The 19,896-nt window shown below is 35.7% G+C and overlaps 2 protein-coding genes across 5 annotated transcripts in view; both read left to right on the forward strand.

Moving 5' to 3' along the window:
* The window catches only part of LOC127632914 (forkhead box protein P4-like), a 148,815-nt gene extending 143,322 nt beyond the window's left edge, over positions 1 to 5,493 (forward strand). For both annotated transcript variants that reach the window (XM_052111748.1, XM_052111749.1), the window contains exons 17-18: positions 2,786 to 2,958; positions 3,418 to 5,493. In XM_052111748.1, coding sequence (XP_051967708.1) covers positions 2,786 to 2,958; positions 3,418 to 3,565 — 321 coding nt within the window. In that variant the 3' untranslated portion in view covers positions 3,566 to 5,493. The remainder of the gene's footprint in view (positions 1 to 2,785; positions 2,959 to 3,417) is intronic.
* A 10,789-nt stretch (positions 5,494 to 16,282) lies between these two features.
* LOC127632720 (myoD family inhibitor-like) overlaps positions 16,283 to 19,896 on the forward strand; it is a 50,923-nt gene continuing 47,309 nt past the window's right edge. For all 3 annotated transcript variants that reach the window (XM_052111454.1, XM_052111455.1, XM_052111456.1), the window contains exons 1-2: positions 16,283 to 16,772; positions 17,463 to 17,603. In XM_052111454.1, coding sequence (XP_051967414.1) covers positions 17,501 to 17,603 — 103 coding nt within the window. In that variant the 5' untranslated portion in view covers positions 16,283 to 16,772; positions 17,463 to 17,500. The remainder of the gene's footprint in view (positions 16,773 to 17,462; positions 17,604 to 19,896) is intronic.

Genomic DNA, 19,896 nt, shown 5'->3' on the forward strand with positions numbered 1-19,896 from the left:
AAAATTAGTGTCTGTCCTAGAAAATCTGAAAGCCACAGTGTCACCACAACTCCCCTGTTCAGATTTCCGAGCCATGTGGGTCGCTCGCCTATCTCTGTGTTTTCAATGTTTAAGTGTGTTTTTTTTTCCCAAAGAGCGATGTGTGATGCGACAGAGATGGATCTGGGAGGTTAGCCTTTGTGCTTGCGTTGTGGTCTGAGTGTTTGTGCACTTGTGTGGCGCTCTCACTCTCTGTCTGTCAGGTCTGTGCCCATCCATCTCCTCACAGGACAAGCAGTGTCAGCCCAGCTAATCATGGGCCTACACACTCACACACACACACTTCAACCGCCCTGGCCCAGTTTGTCCCGCTCTGACCCTGCAGGCCATCACTATGGAAATGGAACTGCTCATCCTGAAAAGGCTGCAAATAAACTAGCCTTTAACAAAAGAGCAGACACACAGAGGAGCTCTGATGTACACACAACAAATCCCTGACAGCAAAGAGACAGAAAGAGTGTGAGAAAACTGTGGTTTGAGACTATTTATCTTAGTGGATTTGTAATTAGAAAAAATAAATAAAGGTGAAATGTTTTATGTCTGCACCATTAGCATCACCAAACAAAATTGCAAAAATAATGATTGGTGTCAAACTGGTTGCGTGTCGGTTTTGACAGCACCACAATGTTTACACTTTTGGTGAAATTGAACCTACAAATGACTTCAGTTGTCTCTGCATATTAAACTGGGTAGCTCAGTGAGTAAAGATGCTGACTACCACCCCTGGAGTCACGAGTTCAAATCCAGGGCATGCTGAGGGACTCCAGCCAGGTTTCATAAGCAACCAAATTGGACTGATTGCTAGGGATCTCCTAGTGGTTGCTATAATGTGGTTCGCTCTCGGTACGGCACGTAGTGAGTTGTGCGTAGATTGCCACGGAGAATAGCATGAAGCCTACACGCACGCTAGGTCTCCGCGGTAACGTGCTCAACAAGCCACGTGATAAGATGCATGGATTGACAGTCTCAGGCGCGGAGGCAACTGAGATTCGTCATCTGCCACCCGGATTGAGTCTTTGGGCATTCAGAATTGGGGAGAAAAAGGGGAGAAAAAAAATGGGATAGGAGAAAGGACTGTATTTTAACCAAAAGTTGCACACTTCGCAAATAAAAGATCACATTTGGTTCACTTTAGTTAAACCTTCTCTGACCCTGATCAGCTTTCTCACCACCATACAGTCTCCACATAGTCAGAACGAATTTCCCTCAAACTCTTTTATTCTCTCTCTCTCTCTCTCTCTCTCTCTCTCTCTCTCTCTCTCTCTCTGCAGTATATTTTGGGTACTCATGACAGTTTGAATTGGCATGAGTAGCACATAAAATTCTCAGTATAGAAGTGACTGCAGGGAGATGAAGTAAACTGACCAGAACTGTTTTCCGTTCCACATTTCCCCATACATTAAAATATCCATTTGTTTATTTATATGTTTTTAGTTTTGTATATACTAATAGGGATTTACCATTACTTTGACTTGGTCCTTGTTTGTTTATTTTGTCCTTTTGCATTACATTTTTCACAAGAACATTTTTGGTTAAAAGCGGTTAAAACTGTACTTTTAGATATTCTGCTTTTAGTAAATCAATAGGAAATATCAATTTTAGATTTCAACATTACCTTTGCAAATAGAATAGTATAGAACAAGAACAAGGAGAACTACAAAAGATGGTATGACCCCCACAGAGACCGGATCTCAACATCATTGATTCAGTCTGGGTTTACATGAAGAGGCAGAAGCAAATGAGACAGCCTAAATAGACAGAAGAACTGTGGCAAGTGCTCCATGAAGCTTGGAACATCTTCTAAGAGGACAACAGTTGTATTGATATATTTAGTACTCAAAGTGAACAAGAGATATTTAAGAATTTGCCATATTTCTAGGTCACTAATCAAATAAGCAAATTTGTGACATTGACAAATTAGTCTTTTGTACAAAAGGTCAGATTTTCATGCTGTCATTTAAACTCACAAGATGCTATTTTGAGCATTCTCAAATCATGCTGGGATGTCATGGGTCATCTGGTTTAACACTTGTGGAGTCTGTGACAGCTTGAGTGCAAAATTAGCAAGTACTAATAAATTCCGAAATTCATATGAATATTTCTAATCGTTATGCTGAAAATATAATTTGTAATTCTAAATGTAATTATTAGAATTGTTCAAATATAAACAAATGATCAATAGAAATATTTCCACTAGTTAATTCAGACTTTTGGAGCCCCTTTTAAACTGTGTGTCAGCTTCTTTTTACTGGGGTAATTATAAATAAAGACAAATAAACAAATCTTGGAGGATGTTAACATGTGCATATCATGTTAAAAGGTTTTGCTTCTATTATTCAGTGCTATTGAGTGAGTTATAGAGATGCTGTTGCATATTCCCACGGGAAGTACAGTGTAATAGTGCGAGTCGGTGTGTTTCTGGTCATCTCGGTAAGCAGTAGGGTCTGTTGTGTGGAAGGGAGGAGACCCCTAGTGGTGAAACAAACCACCTTGCAGCTCCAATGCAAATCTCTGCTTCCAGATCTCTTGCCATTGTCTGTATAGTGATGGGTCTATCCAGGTGTGTCCCGACTCCCTATACATAAGTACAGCTTGCAGTTGTTTTCCTCAGCTGTATTCAGACCTCAGAACTTCCACATAGCCTTCTGATTCTAACATGCGCTTTGTTAATTAAATCTCTCTTGCCTTTTCATAAAGGCTTCATACCTTTAATTTAATTGAGGTTTATACATTAATGTGTGTGCAGGCTGCACTAGCGGAGAGCAGTCTTGGTCTTCTGAATAGTCACACCCTGATGAACAACAGCACGGGTGCAAGCCTCAACATGCTGCACGTCGGCCACGACGATGTCAGCAGCACAGTTGAACAGGTCAACAGTAACGGCAGCTGCAGCCCTGGCCTCTCTCCACAGCAGTATGGGTAAGACCAGTCAAATAACAACCTGCTGATTACTAGCTAACTTGTATGGCTGTGATAGCATAAAGTTTCTATATTATAGATGTGAAGTCCAAATCATGTAAAAATACAATTTGGTAACCCGTTCTAAGACCTTTTATCAATAACATGTATTATTTACTTAATATATGATCAATACTTAAAGTACATTAATAGTTCCAAATGTCATGACATTTTGATTAATATTTTTTCATCTACATTCAAGTATGCATTATTCATATACATCTAAGCATAATGAAATTATGTGCTACCTAAAATTCAAATTAGAGCTATTTCTAATGTTGCAAACTAAACCAATTTCAAAGTATTTTAATGGCATGGTTGAAAAAAGTAATTAAAATATTATTTCAAATAAAACATGTATAAAAAATAGTTAAAAGTTAAAAAAGTTGAGAGTAAAAAAATATATTATTTCTGTTTTAGACATCAGATCCATGTGAAAGAGGAGCCAGCTGAGATGGAGGAGGACAGCAGACCGATGTCCCTCATGGCATCCGTCACTCAAAACCTGAGCATACCTGGTGATGAGCATGACATGGAGGAGGAGCTTCCCACAGAGGACCTGGAGTAAGAGGAAGAAAGATGGTGGAGGCGGAGCTCACTAGCCAGCCCCTCCCTCATATTCAAAGTGTTCAAGTGAGAAAAACAATGATGATAACCAACAACAACTACAAAAACCAAAACAGGGTTAGACCTTATCAGTTAATAATGCAAAAACACACAACATGCTTTTTTCCCCCTCTCTTTTTTTTACGTTTCCCAAGTCGGTACCTTCAAATAGGCCGTTTGATGCTTTACAGCAACTATGATAGAAGTATGGACTGCCATATCTAAAGTTACTGAGGGAAACCTGATGAGTAACAACTTTTTTTTTTTTCAGAAGTCACCTGAGAATTCTCTATTTTTTGTCTTTTTAGCTTTTATTGTTATGTTCTTTGCACCTGAGAACACTGCTTTTCTATGGGAGAAACACACAGCGGTGATTTACCTGCATTAGAAGTTCACAGGTCTGAAAAAGAGAAGATGACAAACGTCTTTAGAATGACTTCAGCTCTCAGATTTTTGTATTCATTCAAGGGGATCCTGCAAGACTCAGTAACTTTGCGATCACAAAGATACAAGTTCACCACTTATGGCAAAAGCAAAGACTGAAACACAACAAGCTGAAAGACTGGCAAAGGCATCCCTGTCCAGCTGACCAATTTTTGACTCCGGGGGAAACCGGGGGAAGTGGTATTCTGTCTTTGTATAGTGTATACCTCTCTGATCAGACAGTGACTGTCTGCACCTTCTTTATCTGATGGTATCCACAAGCACTTGGCGGAACGTGTTTTTCACCAATCTCTTCTTTTGTCAAACTCAAAGCAGAAGTGTTGCTACCCCCAAAAAGGCATATTTCAGGATAAGGAACGTTGCTGTTGTTCTCCTGTGGTGCTGTTATGACAGCCAGACTGATAATGAGGCTTGTGGAGGACTGGCACTCAGACTTTAATGACTGTATTGTTGATTATAATATGTGTGCAGTAGCGTTCAATTTCTCTTTCAATTTTGTTTACTTTCATAGTCATTTATTTCTAAAGGATCAACATTTTTCATTGTGATGTAATTCAACTAGTCTTCTGTTAATGATTGTCTTTTTTTGTTTGTTTTTTTTTTACGTTCTCTCACTATTCCAAAAAGGGGTTACGTTTGGGAGAGAAGTTCCAATATCCTAATTCTACAAACTCAACCCCCAAAAATACTTCAAAACTTATCAGAGGTAGTTGAGGATAGCACTTAACGTTAAGTGATAGATACAGAAACAAACAGCAAACAGAACCACATATAAAAACGAACTTTAAATACCAAGGTGACAAACCACTCGAGCATTTCTAAAGCGTAAAATGCTAATACTAAAGAGACTGAGGTTGAATACACAGTGCAGGGCTCCCTGTAAGATCCTGAAAAAAACTTTACAGGCACTCACATCTCTCTTTTTTTTCATAAATTTGCTTCATTTATTAAAAAAATTATAATTTTCAAATCTGCGCCATTTACTACTTAATTTCAGAGTTTTATGTAAGAGCCGATTGATATCAGCTGCGATACAAAATATTGCTTTAACTTTAAAGATAACACAGTCACGGAATACCTCAAACCACAGTGTTTGCCCCTCACTCTGTTATTACAAAGGGGATCAGTACTGTGGCTTATAAACATGGTGACTTTCACATTATCAGTCCTAAGTTCTGTAGTTATTAGATATATAAAAAGTGATTTGCAATTCACTGTGTGATTAGAAAGTGTCTGATTAGCATGTGAGATTTTGCTTTCAATGAACTATAAAAAGAAACTTCTCAGTAGTGCCATGCCAAACTCCAAGTTTTCATTTAATATATGTTGCTGTTTTAGTTTTCCCCATTTGACTTTTGTTACAGGTAACCAAAGAGATATTTAGTAAACCAAAAACTCTTTTTATTTATAATTTCTCCTTGCTAAAGAACTGGCCAAAAGAACGCAACCACGTCATTTATATATATATATATATATATATATATATATATATATATATATATATATATATATATATATATATATATATATATATATATTTTTTTTTTCTTACACTTCGAAGCATTCCAAAAACCAAAGTGTAAAATGCAAATGCTTTTTTTTTTTTTTCATTCAACAAAGGAGAGAACTGTTTAAGTATACGTTATCCTAATGAGTTATTAACACTACATTCGTTTAAAGACCAAAAATAAAAGAACAACACACAAACAAACTGAAAAGGAAACAAAAAGCAGTATTAACAAGCCTCTTGCTGTTCCTTAGTCAATGCAAAAAAGCACTTACGATCTGAGGAAGAAAGCTCCCTACCCCATCTTGTGCTCAGGCGATTGCAGTGTTGAGAACACAGTCTTAGAGAAAGCTGCACCGTCTAAGATTGCAAAGAACTTGACTTGCAAAAGGCACTTGAATAACAGTGATGTACTTTTATGTGACACTAGATGCCAGCAGCAATTACTCAGCATTACATATGTACATTAAAAATGGTTTACTTAAATAAAATGAATCTTATCAGTGTTTCAAAATAAAACGCAGTTTAACGAATACCAAATAGAGCAGGCTAGCATTTCATTGAATAACCATTGCTATAGATTCAGTTACTTGCTTTTCATTTAGCTTGCCCAGCCTCTTGAACAGTATTATTTACCAGACGAATTAGGGATGGCTTATTTAAAAAAAAAAAAAAAAAAAGACACATTTAAGGACTGCTCAAATTATTATGTTCTGTTGGAGGATCTATTTAAAAAAAAAAACATTTTGGTCAAAAACTTTTTATTTATAAGTGAGGTCTGATGTACCAGGACACAGATTAGATGTGTATGTGCATTTCATACATACGCTCAAAACACCTTCAAAGAAATAAAACCAAAAATAATACTACCTCCTTTTGAAAACGGTTCACAAAATAGATGTAGGTCACCTATAGTCAATGAATACCAATGAAAGTCACCTATAGTCATGCAAAAGGTGTAAATCCCTTATTTTTTTTTTTTCATTCATCTACAAAATAACTTTGGAAAACCAAAATATGATTATTTTTGCATAGCTTTGAAGAGAGGCTATCATGATTCCAAATTCATTAGCATGAATGGTAACAAATAAACGAGACACAATGAAAAAAAAAAAGATTACTACCTCTCCACCCTCCTCCTGAAAAAATGCTGAGTCCTGTTAAGTATGAAGCATTAAGTGGTCAACACATTTAAAAGGGTCTACTCCAAATCACATATTCCCTACTTTAAGTGATCTATTAGCATAGTGTCTATGTACAGGTCCTCTGCGCGGAGGTTTAATTGTGTGTTCTAATTCCGCATGCATAATGAGAGGCCAGGCCAATGAGAGCCATCGAGCTGGCCGGTCATTAGAGCGTACTCAATGGGCCAGTCAGTTGGGTGTCAGAAATGATGATAGGCAGAATGCATTAACGCAGGCCACTCTCGCATGGACCCCGCTTCCCAATTAATGCAAAGTGTTGCTTCGTGATGGCTGTGGAAAAAGAGCACGACACATACACACACATACATACACATACAGAGAGGATCATGGCGCTCTTGGTAGCGGTTACTCTGGTAAAACGGGCCTTTATTTTGTACCACAGACCAATCAAACAGACTTGGCTGCAGTGAAAGCACTACATGCCGGCAGATGAAAACCAAAATATCCAAAGAGAAACATTGTGCTACAACAAGAACTGAGAATCGCAGAGGAATTCAAAAACTCTCACTAACGAATTGCTGCATTCACTTAACGGACTACAAATGGGCTTTAAGGTACACCTGTAAACAAAGCTGTTTTGTATGATGTAGACTGAAATACATCAACGGTATTAGTGATCGCCATGACTCCATTACTTTTACAGACATGTTGTATTGATGTATTGTTGTATATTACCGCTTGGCTTCGCTCTCTAGGGCATTCTCTCCTTTTTGTATTTCATTTAATTTTTCCACTTTTTTTTTTTCCTTTTGGCTTTATTTTCTGCAGCTGTTTAGCTATTGTAAAGTTTTGAGATCAGAATTCTTATGCTGTATTGCTTATGCTAAAGTGAATGTATTTATCATATGTGCTAAAGGTATAGTTTTTTTTTTTTTTGTTTTGTTTTTTTTTCTGTCATGTCTGGGACGATGATTTTTTAAATGTGTATTATCTCTCGAAAAAATGAAAAAAGAAAAGATTAAGAGTTAGATAAGTGGTTTAGGTAACACACCTGTTTGTATATTTATCTTAGCTAGGTCTATTTTGATACTTTTTGTCTCTGTAGTGCATTTATGCCTTTTTTTTAAGGAAAAAAGAGAGAAAACAAACTAAAAAGTTGAACTCATTGTGTGATGATACCTCAGAAGGACTTTTCTCAAAAGACAGGACCAAATCTTCAGAAAAAGAAAAAAAAAAAAAAAAAAACAGTGAAAAGGAAAAATATTGAAGAAAGAATATGTAGCCCTAAGTTGCTTATAAGAAAGAGCAACTTTAAGGTATTTTTTTTCTCCATATGGTCCGTTTAGGTGCCAATATATGTACAGACTCCCTTTAAGTCACACCATTCCTTTATCTACCATTACCACTCAAAGCTGTCTCATAAGGCAAAGGTGCTCTAGGTTTGTATAGAAAGCTGAAATGGCCTAAAACCCAGCGAAGCGCATGGATTGGCTCTCTTAAGCGTAACTTTCAATGGCAAAGCTGTACTTAGAATTATGCTCATAGAGTGTCTTTCTTATTTTCACTGACTTCACTTGTCTTCTCCTAAACGTGCTCTAATTCCACGCTTGTAGCACTCAAAAAATAGTACCATGGTTCCTCCAACAGACTGGACAAACAATGTTCCCTGCACATAGCGGTAGACAGAAGTCATAAAGACATGTTTCAGCCACTCTGTGTAATTTATAATTTCTGTTTCATAAATAACAACAACTGCTGTGAACTTGGTGAAGCTTTTCCGCAGTAGCGAAACCAAACACAATTTTGGTTTTCAGAAATGCAGATCATCTTCAGTGACCACCAACGGGGGTTTGTATCCAAACAAATGCGTGACGAAAGTGACAGAGCAGAATTTTATGTCTCACTATCTCCACACTACCACCGTTATGCTGGTTCAAAGAATTTGATAGGCTCAGAGCTCCATTGCCCGATGAATAGCTTTGAGCTGCTGGTCTCCAGGAAAAGGACCCCTGCCGGGGAGCTTTTCCCGGTGGTTTTAAATTCTTCGGCTAATCAAATGGAACTACCACTTGAGCTCTCCTCTCATTGTATTTTTATGAATGTGTGTACATTTTCAGCAGTGACTTCATTGTACTTAGTTTCATTTTGATTGGTTTACTTTTTTTTTCTTTTCTTTTTCCGATAAAACTTGGGGGGAAGAATAGGTGGTGGCTTAGAAATGGCATATAAAATTTTAAAAAGGCAACTAGCCATCCACCTTTGATCGTTCTAACCCTGGTGACCATGTTTATGCCAGTCACTGCCGTTTTTCTTCATGCTGTATAAAAAAAACACATATATCTGTGTATTTGTAACCTGAATCTTATTGTGTCTGTCCATGCAGACAATAAAAAACTGTACAGTAGGTCTAGTTGCATGAAATCTGTACTAATTATTGACAATGGCATTATAAAATGCAATAAAAAATACTTATTACACTGTATAAGGCTGTGCTTTGTTTTGAGAACCTGTTCTACATGTTTATAGACACTTTGAGTAGCATTCATTATTTGTTAAAGGAATGCTCCATCGACAGCATTTATGGTATATTGTTGATTGCCACAAACACAGTATTTGGGCTTGTCCCTCATCTGTGTTTCAAAAGTATAGCCATAAGATTTAAACATATTATACGTGTTTACATTTTTTTGTGTTATATGGTATAATCAGGGATTTCTTTTTAGAGTTAACCAGATTACAAGGTTGACGGTGTTACTTCAACATGACAAAGTTGTATGCTAATATTGGATATACATTTATACTGATAAGGTTAGAAAGCAATTTTATCACACTAAAATCATTTTGACATGTGTAATGTTTATGTCTTGTGGCTATACTTATGAATCAGTGTGTATTTTAGTGTCTGTGGACTACTACCCCCAATACTTTCCAGTGTAAGTGCCTTATGGCAACCATGGTTTATATATACTGTATGTGTATATATATATATATATATATATATATATATATATATATATATATATATATATATACGGATGTCAAAATTATTTTTGGTAATCAACATTATGCCACAAATGCTGTCAGTTGATCTTAACTTGCATTGAAACCAGAACATTCCTTTAAGAATTACATATAAATAATTGTATCTGGTTGGTCAAAAAATATATAAATAAATACAAAATTTAATGAGAGATTTGAGAGACATATTAGTTAAAGAATAAAAATGCCATCTGAAGGAGCAGTGAATGTTTAGAAATGTCCTTTTTTCAATTTATGACTGGTGAAGTGTAAAGTGCAATTTGTTTTAGATCTTTAGACATGACGTTATGGTTATACATATCTATCTTCTCAATAAAAGCAGTCTATCCAATGTACCAAGGTAAAAATATATGTCTCATTTTAAAAGACACAGTACTTACACAATGACTGGCTAAAGTTACTGTAGTCACAAGCAATTATTTATTAAGGAGAGCATAATTTTACTCGGTTTGTTGAACATATTATTGCATGAATAAGTTTTACTCTTGTATCTTCACTGAACTAATATTTCAAACGGTCAACCTCATCGATGGAAAATGTCTAGAACAGTGTCCTAATGAACAGAGGTTAAATGGTGTCAGTTGTTCAAGTCAGTGTAGGTATGCGTTTAAATGGCCCTACTAAAACTAAAAAATTGCTGAAATTTTGAATACCTGAAATGAAAACGTCTTTCGGTTCAGGTGCAATTGTATCAAAAGAAACTCAAATCTGTAAGGTACAAATGTGGAAATCTCTGTCACTGTGTAAAATTGCACTTGCTAAGAAGAGATCTCCCCATACCTTCAGTTATGACAAAGAAAACTGTCATCACTAACAAAACACCTGTTCTAAATCATAAATCCATGATTTCAAAAGGACCGATTTGACCAGTGAACAATGACCTTTGACCTATTTTGCTATATGGCTTGCATAAAAGGATTTGTGATGCTTTTGTGTTGTTTGTAATTGTATTGTTGTAGAGGATGATGGAGGAAGACACCCCAACTATCCCCTCTAAAAGGGATAGTTCACCCAAAAATTCCAATTCTCTCATGGTTTACTCTCCCTCCTGGCATCTCAAGATTTTTAGAAGAATAGTTCAGCTCTGTAGCTCCATACAATGCATGTGAATGGGTGCCAAAATTCTGAAGCTCCAAAATCCACATAAAGAGAGTATAAAAGTAATCTATTGACTCCAGTGGTTAAATCCATGTGTTCAGACATGATATGATATGGTGTGCATGAGAAACAATCAATATTTCAGTGTTTTTTTTTATCATACATTCTTCTCCCTGACCAGTAGGGGGCGATATGCACAAATAATGTAAATCACCAAAACAGAACAATAAGAAAGTGAAAGTGAAGGGAAAAAAGTCTTAAATATTGATCTGTTTCTCACCCACACCAATCATATCACTTCTGGAGACATAGATTTAAACACTGGAGTTGTATGGATACTTTTATACTGCCCTTTTGTGGATTTTAGAGCTTCAAAATTTGGCACCCATTCACTTGAATTGTATGAACCTATAGAGCTGAAAGAAAGAGCAACTCTTCTAAAACTCTTAGTTTGTGTTTAGCAGATGATAGAAAGTCATGCACATCTGTGATGGCATGAGGGTGATTAAATTATGATATTATTTTTGGGTGAACTATCCCTTTAATTTACTGATAAACTGTAACATTTAAAAATATTTTTAGAGAGTAGCACATGAGATGCATCATGCAGTATATTATTAGGTGAAATAAATGGTAACATTTGCTTGTTGTTTGCAGCATAAAATTGAAAGTCTTGCCCATGTATTAGTAATAAATGATAATAAACATGTTTTTATTATTATGATTATTATTATTAAGAATAAATATAAATCATAAATCAACAAATATTAGTAAGCCTACTCTCCAATTTTCAATATTCAACATAATATAGAGATTATAAATCTTTGTGCTTTGATCAGGTCAGTACTGACTGGCAGGTTCACAACTCACAACTTTTATTGCCACCTGTGAGACCATAAAGAATAGTCAATGAGAAGCTTGACCATTTGATGGCCTTGTTGTTGTGTTACAGGCTCTGTCCACCAGGAGGGGTAAATAAACCAGCCAAACAGAAGAAACAAATAACAGTATGGGACAGAGAGCACTTTCAGACTTCTATGAAACATCGCTCCCTGACATACAGACAGGGTGGAGAGTGTTATTCCAACACATTTAGACCATCAATATTCACTATTCAGTGATCAATATTGAGTTCCACACCAGAACCAGCAGGTTCAGAGGAAGCTTCTTTACTGCGGCTGTCACCCTACTGAACTCTAGCTCTGCATTTTGACAATTGACCCCTCCCGGACAATTTGCACTACCCTATCCTATTCTGTTCTATTTATTTATTTAAAAATGTACATACTGTAATTACACCTATACATAGCCATATTCTACTGCTCTTCATACTATTCATCCTGCACATACACTTATTCTTACTGCTCGTATAATGTTACCACACTTCACATAGCTGTACATACTGTACATATCTGTCTATATGGTTCATACAGAATATCCAGATTTACTCTGTTTTCTTATTATATATTCTGCCAATACACTGCATATATCTATATTATTCTTACTACTTTTAATGTCACTGCTACTACATTGCACATATCTGTACATGTTGTTTATACACTGTTCATATTACATAGCCATATTTATTCTGCTCTGATAACACTGCAATATATTTCTTGTCCTGCCTATGCACCACCTATCTACACTTGAATATCACAATGCACCTTTCTGCTTTTTTTTTGCACTTCTTGTTGGATGCAAACTGCATTTCGTTGTGTTTGTACTTGTACTCTGCACAATGACAATAAAGTTGAATCTAATCTAATCTAATCTAAAAGATTGGGGATATGTGGGTGATTTCAGAAAGTTCGCTTTTTATTTGATTATTTTAAAAAATAATACAAAAAAAAAAAAAAAAATATATATATATATATATATATATATATATATATATATATATATATATATATATATATATATATATATATATATATATATATATATATATATATTTAGATGTTTTCTCCTAAAGTTTGACAGGCAGGAAACTAGCAGTGGTTGCTGGTTTTGGTCAAAAATGTTTGGTACAAGAGGTTTGGAAAAGTACTGCTCATGGGCTGGAACTGTAGCAGTAATCTCAGGTGAGCTCAGGTCATACAAAGCCATAGTGGTGGATGGGAAGCAATATCAGAAGTTACTCTCAAGTTTTAATTAATTTCACAAGTCATTATGTTCTTTCCTCACATACGCAATACTTTGGTGTCATGTTATTTTTAATGCATTAGAGACACAAATCCCATGATTTTTGTTTGTTTTTTGTGAGAACTTTATAGTCTTAAATTAATATTATTAATAATAATTTATTTAATTAAGAAATTGTGTCTGTTTTTTTATGTTTATTTTTATTTTATAATTATTTATAATTTTTAACTGTGTTTAGTAAATTTTGGTGCAAAAGCTGCAAAAATCGCTAGCATTATTTTAAATGCTTAGAAATTTAAAACAGTTCATACAATATTTAGTTTGCCCTCCCGAGGTTAAGCATTTCCTTTCACTGATCATTTATGGGGGGGAATAATAAAAAACTAATATTTGTGGAAAATGCAATTCATTTGCCTGCTAACTCAAGAAAACTGTGAGTTAATACAGTTTGCAGAGTGACTCCCAGTATTGAGTGCCCTCACAAAACACAGTAGGCCTATACCCATCATTTATCCACCTAGATAAATTAGAATACAAGTACACACCCATTTAAGTGCATTCTGCACCCTCTAAGCATAATGAGTTTAATTAATATTGCTTTCTGAGAATACCTTAGACTGGATGACTGACTAATAGAAAGCCAGTAAAGGAGAACAAAAGCATCTTTGTGAGTGATTACAACCACATTTTTATCCCTCTCTTTCCTCAACACTGCCAAACTCTTCAAATCCAATACAAAAAATCAGTGTCAAACGTTTACAATAACATCCAAGAGAAAAATTCTGCTGGATCTGAGTAGTGTGTTGCTGCTCTATGTCCTACTTTTATTCACACTTTCAGGTCACATTTGAGTAAGCTCTTACATATTGTTATTGCCATTTCAGTAATACAGTATATTTAACATAATACACCCAAAAACATGCACACACCTCTCATTCTCGCTTTGATATTTTGTTATCAGATGCAATAATATTCATACATTTTTAAGTGCTGTGAGTGTCCAAACACTTTTGAGTTTGCTGTAGCTGGTCAACAACATCAACAACATTGTTGTGTAACACACCATAATTAATATCGTTTTGGTATCATTTGTTTTGTTTATAGTGGATCTTCATTGTAACTCTTAAAAATGATAGTGCCAGTATGACACAGGTGATTGTCCCCTATTTCTGACATCTTGAGAGGCTAAATAAGACAAAAACATTAGTAACTGATGCCTTAAGATGCATTCTGCACTGGAAAGATTTGTATTACTTACTACACCCTCTTTCTAGGATGGGTGTGTTTTATGCACTGAATGATATTTTGAAATTGGTGAGGCAGAGGGTGTGGACATTACACCTTAAAAGTTATAAATATGAAATTAGAAACATTTTAATTGATTTTCAGTAATCAAACAAAATCACATTACCCAAGTTCTAATTAGTTTTCTATGGGCAGTAGGTGTTCAGCATCACGTTATACTTTGGAATAGTAATACTCTCCGCCAGCATCTACAGTATGTGAAATTTCATCTCTCAGTTTTCACAAATTCATCTGAAAACTCTTTATTTGATAATTCTTGCATGTATACATTATGTTGTCTTGTGTATTCTGCTTTTGTGTCTATTGTTTTTCAAATTTTCTGTTGGGTTTTTTAAAGCACTAACAAAACTAGTGTTATATACAGTATATGTATATTATATAAGTCTATGGGAGCTTATGGGAGTGCATCAAAGTACATCTGCAAAGCATTTACAAAAACCTTTAAAGGAGAGAAAGTATTGATGGTACCATAAACATGGAATTCAGGACTGAAACCAACATAAATGAATATAAGTTGGAATGCGTAAAATCATTCCGGCCCCCTGCACAAAAGGAAAAACCTTCAACCTTCAACTGGCATGCAACAGCTAAAGCTGAAATAAAACTGTGTTCTCTTTCCATCTCAGTTGATGGATGAATGACAGATGAAATTATTATCTGTTCTGCATGAAAATGTTTAAAGGTGCTCCATTTTTCAGTTTTAAAATATTTTTTCCTACCCAAGCTTAATGTGCTAAAACAAATTTAAGTGAGCCATTTATAAGTTGAGTGGCCCGGCATACCAGTTTGATTAAAATACTATCACAATATAAATAAATAAATAAACAGTAGTACTTCTGCTAATAATATGGCCAACAAAAGTATAATATGATGTAACACATTACAAAAAGGTTCCATTTGTTTACATTTATTAACAACATTAGTTAATATGAACTAACAATGAACAGTACTTATACAGCATTCATTAATCTTGGTTAATTTTAATTTCAACACACTAATATGTTTTTAAAATCAAAAGTAGCATTTGTTAACATTAGTTAATGCACTATGAACTAACATGAACTAACAATGAATACTTGTATTTTTATTCACTTACATCAACAAAGATGATAAAAAAAAATATATATTGTTAATTGTTTGTTCATGTAACCTAATGCTAATGTTAACGAATGGAACCTTATTGTAAAGCGTTAGCAATATAATATACTTAACGTAACAATGATCACTTTGCAGTTAACTTACAAAAGTTCTGATTAGCATTAATTATATTAACATATACTTTATGGTAATTATCTATCTATTTATTTTTATATCTTGTATGTGTGTGTGTGTGTATATATATATAGGGAGGATGTCTTTAAAAAAATAATGCCATAAATAGTGTAAAAAATAACATACATATAAAAATATATCTTATATATATTTTTACTGTGCAGAAGTCTTAGGCACATAGAAGGCACATACAATGTTTCACAAAAACATTGTTGCACTGCAACAGATGCCACAGCCCCCACAGAGTCCGCGACTGAACATCGAGGCAGTCTGGGATTACATGAAGTGACAGAAGCAATTAAAACAGTCTAAATAAATAGAAGAACTGTGGTGAATTCTCCAAGAAGCTCAGAACATCCTATCAGCCAACAACCAAGAAAAACTGTATCCAGGAGTCCTTAGGAGAATTGGCGCTGTTTTTGAAGGCAAAGGTGGTCACACAAATTATTGATTTTGCATTTTTATGTTGCTGGACTTTGTATGACATTCATTGATAAATGAAAACTATTTATGGCATAATTTTTTTAAAAGACATTCTCCCTATGAAACACTTTTCTCAAGTGCCTAAAACTTTTGCACAGTTCTGTATATATACAATTTATTATTTTTATTATTATTCATTATTCTGTTTACTGTAGACGTGATTATGACGCATATGTTGTGATCTTGGACAGTGTAATAGTAGAGTGCGTGCATCTGTTGCGTGAAGGGAGTCAGTGTATTCAGCCCTAAATGTCATTTCCTGTCGAAGAGTCTCGAGCTGTCTGCGCGACTGCTGCTACTGCACGAGAGTCCTGAGCGAAAAGTGCGCGAGCTGAAAACACCGAGGAGTGACCGCAACAACTTTCATCATAACTGGAAATAAGAAAGGGAATTTAAGGGATTAACTTTTAATAACAGTTAATATTCGTTTTTTTTATTATTATTCATATAGTTTGCTGAGTATTTGGGCGGCTTTTAGAGTCTTTGAAGCCGAAAATAAATCTCTTCATTTATTCGTCGCTGGAGAAAAGTGTTGTGGTAAATTAATAAATGAGGAACAGCCGATGTCAACATTAATGCGAATAACAAAACAAAAATCAACAACAAATACATGAAGAGAGACATACATGAAGAGAAAGAAAAAACTTCCCCGCCGAACCGTACAGCTCTAAGTTAGTTAGTTTGTTTTGCGCGAGGACTTCAAGATGTATCACTGAAACAACGCTTATACAGAGGTAAGACGTTTTAACACTTTTTACAGTTTTTTACAAGTTCTGCCTCGGGTGTTCTTATCAAGTAAATAGTGGACACGTCCAACAGGTTTGAGTGAGTTTCAGCAGGAGCGTGCAGAGACTCGTCTCAGACAAACTACAGCATGAAAACTAACAGTTATGTTCATATTAATTGTGCAAGATTAATATACCGTTTGTTGTGTATTTGGGCGTAATTGCAGTTATGAAGTTTATGGTGTCTTTAAGTAGGCCTATAGGACTTTAGGATCACAAGTTAACTTTAAGGATTCTTATTCCACATAAGGTTTTAATTAAACAAACTCTTGAAATAGCGTGCTCACCACTGGAATGGTGTGGTGTAAACACCAAAATATGTTATTTACTTAGCTAATAATGTAGTAAGTTAGTTTATATCTTGTATCCTATATTTGGACAAGACAGGTCTGATCTATTGTATCTTGGCAAACCAAATATTGCTGGGTTTTGGCCATGCGCACTGATTTCTTTGCTTCATTGGGACATTTTAGTTTCTTCTTCTTTTGCCAAGTATTATTTCCCAAGACGCCTTTGTATTTAAATGCTTTGGCCCACTGACATTGAACTGAACAATAGCAAGAGAACGTCATAGAGGTAACAAGGACAGCAGTGTGTTTGCAGGCTTGATTATTGTACTTAGCCGTGTGTCTTTTGTAGGGTAATTTCTAGTCACCTGGCACCTGGCTCTAAAACAGATGTCCGAGGAAGAGCACTGCCGCAGTGCCAGCCCGCCCAAACCTCAGGATGGAGTCCAACCAGACAGCTGGCCCCTGGAAGCCCTCCACACCCCATCCCCAGGTACATCAGGCACCACCAGCTTCTGCTGAAGAATATACATTAGATGTCTGAATTATACTTAAAAAAATTAAATTCCGTCAGGGAACCTAAAAAATATAATGTCTAAATAAACAGCATTCAATTCAAGACACAAAACTATTATTTAATAAGACTGAATCAGGCTGTGTTAGGTTACATCAGCGAAAGTAATTTTAAAGGGTTATATCGGCCATAAATAGCTATAACCAGCATGTAACTTTTTTTTATTTATTTTTTTTGCAGTGTAGCATAACTTTTAATCAGTTGATCATTCCCACTCACATAGTAAACAGTTACATAGATCGTGTACATGTGCAGATTAAACTACGGATACATGAAAAGTATTCTGTGATATTCAATTGGTTGGAAACCTGGTGGATATTTCTGAAGTCACTGATAGATGCCAAGGACAGTATCTTCACAAATAATGTGAGACACAATCTTTCAGGTTTTTTGTCACTGTATCAAACACAGTCTGTGTTTCTGTTTTCAGTAACTGCACAGACATTTAAAGTTAGGAAGCAGTCAGTGCTATGCTTATATTTGTGAAATGACTGAGAATGCTCTCACCCACACAAGAGAGCTTATCCAAGATTTTGATGGTGAGGCTTTAGCTAATGAAATCTGAACAATGTAAGGTCAAAGATGATTATGGTTTAACAAAAAAATGACTCTTTTTAAAGAGCTGTCTTTTAAAATGACACATACTGTAAGTACATGTAATAAGAGTTGTTGCAGAATGAGCAAGGGATTGAGACAGTGGGTGTGGCGTCAAGCCTCAGAGAGGCATTTATTGGAAATAATAATAAACATAAAATGTTTATTATAATAGAGTCCAGGGGGAAATTGTGTCCAAAACAAAAGGGGATCTGGGAAACTCGCTGTGAAACTGTTGCTCATTGAAGATCAGTGGGTGTGTCCATGGAGTGGCCCGGTTTCTGATGGCTGCACGCGCTCCCCTCCTGGGTCTGAGGTGCGTGTTCTGGTGTTGGCATTGCTAGCAGCCTGTCTTCCCAGGGCCACAGCAGGTGAGAGGGGAAAGTGGCCCAGCCCGTCGACCGCAGCACGTGCTGTCCTCCCCAGAGAATAACTCGTGCCGAGGGTCCAAGGAGTGGGTCCGGTGATGCATCTAAATCAGCCAAACCCTCCCCACTCTAATCCTGGGCCTGCGAGGATGCCAGTGTGTGCACACATGGAGAATAGAACCCAGCTCCCCAAAAGAAGGTTCGCAATTAATTTTTATGGCAGCGTTGATGAGGCTCCATCCAAATTTAGATGAGCCTTATCAAACTCTGCCCCAACAAGGCTTATTAATGATGTGCCTCTGATCTTCTACTGTACAACTCCCATCGTGAGCCTGGCTGAGGGACGGCCCTAAGGGGCGGGGTGACGTTGATGAGAGTGAGGGGTGGGTAATTTCGCCACAGAGCAGACACTGTTGTTTTTGTGTTTTGGCTTGTAAAAGTCTGCAAACAGGGCTCACAGTGCTAGTGAGCCTTTCTGTGGTTTGAAGAGTAATGCCTATACACTTGTTAGTGTACAGTTTAAAAGGTGGGAACACGGGCTGGGTATTGATGCTAATTTCCCAATTTAATTCGATTCCAATTTACAAGCTCTCGATTTTATTCAGATTTCTGATTCAAATGGGTATATTTAAATTATTAAGTTCATTTTGCTTACAAATAGAAGAATTTCTCCCCCAGCTTAATTAGCTAATGCTCTTAAATAAACATGGGGCCTTCTAACTAGGTACATTATGAAAGTGCTAATTTTACAAAATTTATTTTATCATTAGTTTTTCATAATTCTGGTCACATTTTAGCTTTTTAAAAATGTATAAATATTAATGGAATATTAATGTATTCCATTTATACATATGATGTTGTGAAATTGCATATATTATATTGCATGTTCCATTTTTATTGTTTAAAATGCATACTTTGTATTATTTATGTACATTAATTTGTAGAACACACAACGGTACTGTCACTTTAATAATACTGGCAGATCAGCAAGCATCACAGTAGTGCTTCAGTTGAGCACGCATTAACGAGAGCATAGTTAAGAGTTATAAGAATAAATTGTTCATTTTTGGTTGTTTTTGTTCAACAACTGGCAAAAAAACTGAAAGGGTTTTAAAAGAGATATTATTAAACGTCAAAGAATCTCGTCTTTGGAAACACATTACATGGAACAAGCCAAATTACTTCAAATTATTTTCTATTTTCTGCAGAACACAAAGATTTTTAGAAGAATATCTCAGCTATGTAGGTCC

The sequence above is a fragment of the Xyrauchen texanus genome, chromosome 39 (assembly GCF_025860055.1).
Source record: "Xyrauchen texanus isolate HMW12.3.18 chromosome 39, RBS_HiC_50CHRs, whole genome shotgun sequence".
Taxonomy (NCBI): domain Eukaryota; kingdom Metazoa; phylum Chordata; class Actinopteri; order Cypriniformes; family Catostomidae; genus Xyrauchen; species Xyrauchen texanus.